Source organism: Lactuca virosa, chromosome 7, assembly GCF_052849685.1.
Source record: "Lactuca virosa cultivar CGN04683 chromosome 7, Lactuca_virosa_CGN04683_v6, whole genome shotgun sequence".
Lineage (NCBI taxonomy): Eukaryota > Viridiplantae > Streptophyta > Magnoliopsida > Asterales > Asteraceae > Lactuca > Lactuca virosa.
In genome coordinates this window covers 128,649,870-128,655,887 of record NC_136432.1, presented here as the reverse complement: position 1 = coordinate 128,655,887, position 6,018 = coordinate 128,649,870, and the positions used below count along the sequence as shown (strand labels likewise).

At 31.4% G+C, this 6,018-nt stretch overlaps 1 protein-coding gene across 1 annotated transcript; it reads left to right on the top strand.

Moving 5' to 3' along the window:
- Window positions 1-445: 445 nt before the first annotated feature.
- Window positions 446-2,794, top strand: LOC145127132 (uncharacterized). The gene is made up of 6 exons (XM_079062385.1): window positions 446-548; window positions 634-747; window positions 836-927; window positions 1,017-1,211; window positions 1,303-1,341; window positions 1,689-2,794. The coding sequence occupies exons 1-6, from the start codon at window positions 446-448 to the stop codon at window positions 1,929-1,931; spliced, it is 786 nt and encodes a 261-aa protein (XP_078918511.1). The 3' UTR covers window positions 1,932-2,794.
- Window positions 2,795-6,018: the final 3,224 nt, after the last annotated feature.

The following is a 6,018-nucleotide window of genomic DNA, read 5'->3' as shown; positions in this document are numbered from 1 at the left end:
TAATTAATTACCTTATTTCAAAATTTTCATTTCACACTTCTATCTATAACAAAACATCGTTGTTGTTGGGGAGATTCCTCCTGAATCATCAAAACAGGACACCGAGTGTTCTGAGGACACAAAGGAGCCTTTAAAGAAAGGTAGATTTTCATTTTCTATTATGTAAACTTTAAATTCTTTTTTGTTTGGAAACACCTAATTTATTTTTCATATGGTTTAAACCAGGGGATCGTGTGAAGTATGTTGGGCCTTCTGTACTTGTGGAAGAAGATAACAGGCTATTTTCTTCTTCTTCTTCAGTTATTTCTCTCCCAATTAGTTGCTGCAATTACTTTATTTGATATTGATTGTTGTGTAAAGTCTATTGAATAGCTTAAAATCAACTCAAGTATTGAAATTTGAAACCCTAGTTGCTGTAATTACTTTATGTTCAATTAGTAGTTGAATGCATCACAGGATAAAATTGGGGTCGATAGCAACATCTGATGGTCTTAAATCTTTCTTTCTTCTTGATTTGCTTTTGGTTTTACTTGTTTATGATTGTGAATGTAGTTATAAAACTTATCCTACATAAATAGAGTTATTGGTCTTAATCTGTTTCTGGTAATTTTATTTTCTTTTTCAGACCTTTAGGCACTGGTCAACATGGGGAGATTTATGAGATTAGTGGGGAAAGAGTTGCAGTTATCCTTTATAGCACAAAATACAATGATCAATCTGCAAAACCATCAATATATTGGCTTCTTGGTAATTTTCTTTTTGTATATCTAACAACATTATTGAATGCTGTAATGAAGATGAAGATGGAAATGTAAATGTTGTTGTTTATATGCAGCTAAGCATGTTGACCGTGATTTTGATACCGAAGCTGAAGACTGTTATATTGCAATGCGGACATTATCCGAGGTTGCATACATGCTTCTTGCTGTAGTTCAGACTATGTTCATTATGACATATAAATGTAAAAGTAAAACAAGTATTTTGTTTGTTTGTTAATTATCTTATTATGATTGCAGGTGTTGAAGTCTGTGCAACCTCTTATTGTGTATTTCCCAGACTCATCTTTATGGTTGTCAAGAGCTGTTTCTAAGTCAAACCGAAAAGAATTTGTGAATAGACTCCAGGAAATGTTTGACCAGATATCGGGGACCGTTGTTTTGATATGTGGGCAAAATAAAGTTGCTACTGGATCAAAAGAGAAAGAGAAATTTGTAGGTTTACTTACTGTTTTGTTTTCTATTGTCATGTTTCTTATATCTTTCATACTAAAAAGATTTGGTAATGCTTTTGTTTTGTTAGCAGACTATGATCCTTCCAAATTTAGGTCGCCTTGCAAAGCTGGTAATTTTTTGATTTTTTTTTTCAGAATACTCTGTGTTATCACTTATTCTATTCAAAATAGATTATATTAGATGCAAAATATGCAATGTCATTTCATTTTTGGGACCAAAAGATGCAACATTTCACCAAAAACCTGTTTAACCATCTGAAAAATATAGTTATTGTGTTGTAGCTGTCTTCTTCAACCATTTTTGAAGAATTTTAGTATTCTTTCTTGGTCAAAACAGAGTAGTATACATATACAGATATGTGCATACATGTGAATATAGATGTGTACATGCATATACATATATAGATATGTGAAAACATATACATCCAATATCATTTTTTGTTTCATGTGTTGTTAGGTTTTCCAAGTTTTTAAACAGTGGAATGACGGAATGGAATCTGGGATTCTGAGTTCTGAAGATATTGGCTACTTGAAGAAGAGCATACACAAAAAGAAAACGACAATACTTCCAACTGTACAAGATAAATGGGTTTCTTTACATGAATCCTTTGGTCTTTTATGTTGGTGTGATGATGAACATCTGAAAAAAGAATTCAAGAACTTGAACAATGTCGATTTTCTATCTTTTTGGGGATCTTAATCCAGAAGAAAAATAAATCCTTCAGGATAAGATTTTTGTCTTACAAGTAAGAAAGATAATTTTTGTTACTGAGAAAAGAATTCAAGAACTTCGTAATCTCGGAATCCCTTTGCTTTCTGAGGTACATCTTACTCTCTTTCTCTCTCATACACACACTGGAATCTCTTTCTCTCTCTATCTCTCTCACACACACTCGGGTTTTACAGGCTGTGACATGTGAAGCAATATACTATGACCCAACAGATAGTAGTTTCAAAGCTTCATTAATAACGTGGGCCCTTCCATATGCACAACCTTACATTTACACCAATAATCCAACTTAGATCACTGGGCATATGAGCTAACTTTGACTAATTTATTTACTAGATGAGTATATGAGCTAACTTAACTGTACAAGTAAATTAAAAGACTCGATAAGCCTTTGTGACCTAATCAGTCTCCGGTTTCATTTCTTTTCTCTTAACCATCACACCCTCTAACAGTATATGTTCCTGGGTTCAGAAGTGAAAGAAATTGAGAAGAAAGAGGGGAAGGAAAATCATGCTCCCTCGTTTTTGTGAATGACGTGGCAATAAAAGAAAGGGAGAATGGTGATTATCTTCTCTCTAACTTTCCTCCTAAAATGGAGGGATTTGGAGAGAATAAAAAATCGGCTACTGATATTACCAAATTACCCTCATCCTATTAATTATATAAACATCAAAAGTAGTTTAGTATATTCATTTGCAGGTAAAAAATTTGGTTCTTCGTCACTGTTGCTCTAAGCCAACAAACAGCTTGCGTCTTCTTTGTCCCTCCCTGCCAGGTATGTTGTACTTGTTGTTTTTCATTTTTTGTTGCAGTTAAAAAAAACCAATATTGTAAGAGAGGTCTTGGTTTGTACAAACGGTGATATGCCATGTTATACACATTTATTATTGCATTTGATTTTACAGTGCTATATATATATATATATATATATATATATATATATATATATATATATATATATATATATATATATATATATAAAGGCCTATGTTATTCTATTCAAACTAATTATTGTGTTATTGTATGCATAAATATGGGCCAATCATTTTACTTATTTTAAGAAAGTGATTAATACATATTATTGAATTAAAAATAATCGAAAAATACCATCTAATTTAACTAGAAGGGTATTTTAGTCAATTAACATAGATTTAATAAAGGAAGTTTGCATATTTTAAGAGATCATATATTCTATTAATTTTAAAAATCTGATTTTACGAATTATTAGGTTTTTAATTCGGACATTCAGACAGAATATGTTTGAATATATTCAAAAATAAAAAAAATTCTTGAACCATCAAATAATAAAAATATTCTTGAACATATTTTTCTTGTAGAATAACAAATTCTCGAACCAGCAATTGAAGAATTAAAAAAAGTATATTAATTCTTATAGAATACATGTAACAATTGCTAAGAATTACATTTATTGTTAAAGAATAAAACTAAAAAACTTTCAAATCGTGAAAAAAAAACATCAAAATCTAACAAAATCACTAATTTATTCTAAAAGAATAATGTTGCTAAGAGGCGTCGTTCAAATTTCATGGTCCGTTCTTCAAGCATCAACTTCTGTGGAAAAAAAATCCAATGAATAAATTAGTGAGAAAATATCCATATTCCATTCCAGTATAATTGGAATTCGTGATTCCATTCTGATAGAATTGGAATTCATTTACCAATAATTGTTTTTATTCAGGGCATTCTAACAGAATATGTTCATGATTATCATAAAAAAAACATTCTTTTATGATAGAATACTATAAACGAAGAAATACCATTCAGTTGAAGCATTTTAGCGAGCGCTTGGTGTGCATCAAAACAACTTTTAATTTCGGATGAACAACATACAGAAATTGTTCATACCACATCAGCCTTCACATAAATGAATAACATTATTCCAAGATTTTGTAATTGTCAAATACCAAATGCAATTAAAAATTCACCTGGGCAGGATACAAGAAACAGAAGTTGACGCAGCTAGAGGCTGCTAAAACAAAAAAAAAAAAAAAAACTAATTTCTTCCTTCTTCATTTTTTGTGAATCAACAAACCCAAATTCCCTTCATTTTCATTGATTTCCCAGCAAACCCAAACACCCTAACGATTTCTATCAAACAAACAAACAAAATCCAAAAAGAAATTTGTACCCGTGGTTGATTTGGAACTGCCAAAACAAGGAAACATCGTGATCTTCGAGCAAACACCACCGAGGTCCTCACCTGCGACAGATGGCTGCCATCGGACCCTCTTTCCCCTCGTTTTCTTCCTTCTCTACTGTTCCCATCGAACACAAAGCCGCAGAGGTTTCACCTTGCCACTGCCGCTCCTTGCGAAGCCGGACATCACACCTCGCAGCCGGAAGAGACGAGCAAAACTCCGCTGTTTCTTCATTTGGCTTCTGTCGACCGGAAGGAGGAGACGCGAAGAAGAGGAGGTGCGATTTTGGGAGGTGTCGATCAGATTTGAGAAGTGAAGAAGGAAAAAACAATACTGGCTTCAATTCAGGGTTTTGAATCTTGATGCCGATTGAATGTTATAAATATATCTGTGCTTCTTGCGATTTACTAGGAATACAGCTAAGAAGAGTCAATGGTTACCATAATTATAGGATATTATTTGTGGAAACTAGTTATCAAATTACCTATTTACCCTTATTTATTTATTTATTTAATTATTTATTTTTATTTTAAATTTTGATTGCCCACATTTATGCATACAATAACACAATAATTACCTTAAACACTTGAACCTAGCTCTCTCTCTCTCTCTCTCTCTCTCTCTATATATATATATATATATATATATATATATATATATATATATATATATATATATATATATATATATAGGTTTAGGTTCTATGGAAAACAAAAAACCCTAAAAATCAAAAAAATGCATAAAAAAATATTTAGAGATCACAAAGCTTTTTTTTGAATTTTTTTTATAAAAAATCACAGCTTTTTATTAAAATTCGCTGAAAAAAAAATAAAAAAATCAAGTTTTCTTTTTTTTTTTTATAAATTTTTTTTTTCAAAATTTTTTTCAACGAATTTCTTTAAAAACCTGCGATTTTTTCATAAAAAAAGTCAAAAAAAAGCTATATGATCTCTGGGTATTTTTTTTTATGCATTTTTATGATTTTTAGGGTTTTTTTTGTTTTCCAAATAACCCTTCCCTATATATATATATATATATATATATATATATATATATATATATATATATATATATATATATATATATATATATATATATATATATATCCCGGATTCTACTTTAGATAAGGTGATGGGCTTTATTTGGTCAACTGTGCAAAAACTGTCTTTAATGTTTCCTTTCCTTTAACTTTTGGTCCATCTCATTAAAGCTTTTTGAGCCTTGAGTAGCCTAACAACGAATGGGACTGTAACAAAGAAAAACAAATAAACAAAAACATTTAATTTACATGATGACTATTAATCAATCGATTGATTTATATATTTTTTGACAGGAAATATGTGTGTCATCTTCCTTTATGACAGGAAATATATATTTTTTGAAACATTTAAGATTATGACACACAAAAATGTGTGTCATCTTCCTTTATGACAGGGGATTTAATGATACGCATTGCGTGTCGTAAACGTGCGTAGTAAGGTTATGACACGCAAATGCGTGTCGTCTTCCTTTATGACAGGGCCTTCCTTGATATACATTGCGTGTCGTAAATGAGCGTCGTAAATGCGTGTTGTAACTGCGTGTCGTAAATGCGCGTCGTCTATAGATGACTCGCACAAGCGTGTCGTCTCTCATTATGACAGGGCCTTCCTTGACACGCATTTGCGCGTCGTCTGAGCATTTTACGACACGCATTGGGCATCGTAAGAGGCTATTTTTCTAGTAGTGGTCTGAACACAAACTGAGGACTTGGTATGAAAATTTTCAAAAGAAAATCATTTTTATAAAAAGGATTTCAAAAAGAGAAAAGGCCTTGGTGCATGTAATCAGCCGAGCTCAAGTAAGTTCTCCCAAATTACCCATACATTTTGTTATAATATGATATGATTATGAGATTT

What these genes read in the sequence shown, in the direction of transcription:
- LOC145127132 (XM_079062385.1), top strand. Translation starts at nt 446, where the DNA reads ATGCATCACAGGATAAAATTGGGGTCGATAGCAACATCTGATGGTCTT. An exon ending in ATCAATATATTGGCTTCTTG is followed by an intron (nt 748 to 835) that starts GTAATTTTCTTT and finishes GTTTATATGCAG; the next exon opens with CTAAGCATGTTGACCGTGAT. An exon ending in TAGGTCGCCTTGCAAAGCTG is followed by an intron (nt 1,342 to 1,688) that starts GTAATTTTTTGA and finishes ATGTGTTGTTAG; the next exon opens with GTTTTCCAAGTTTTTAAACA.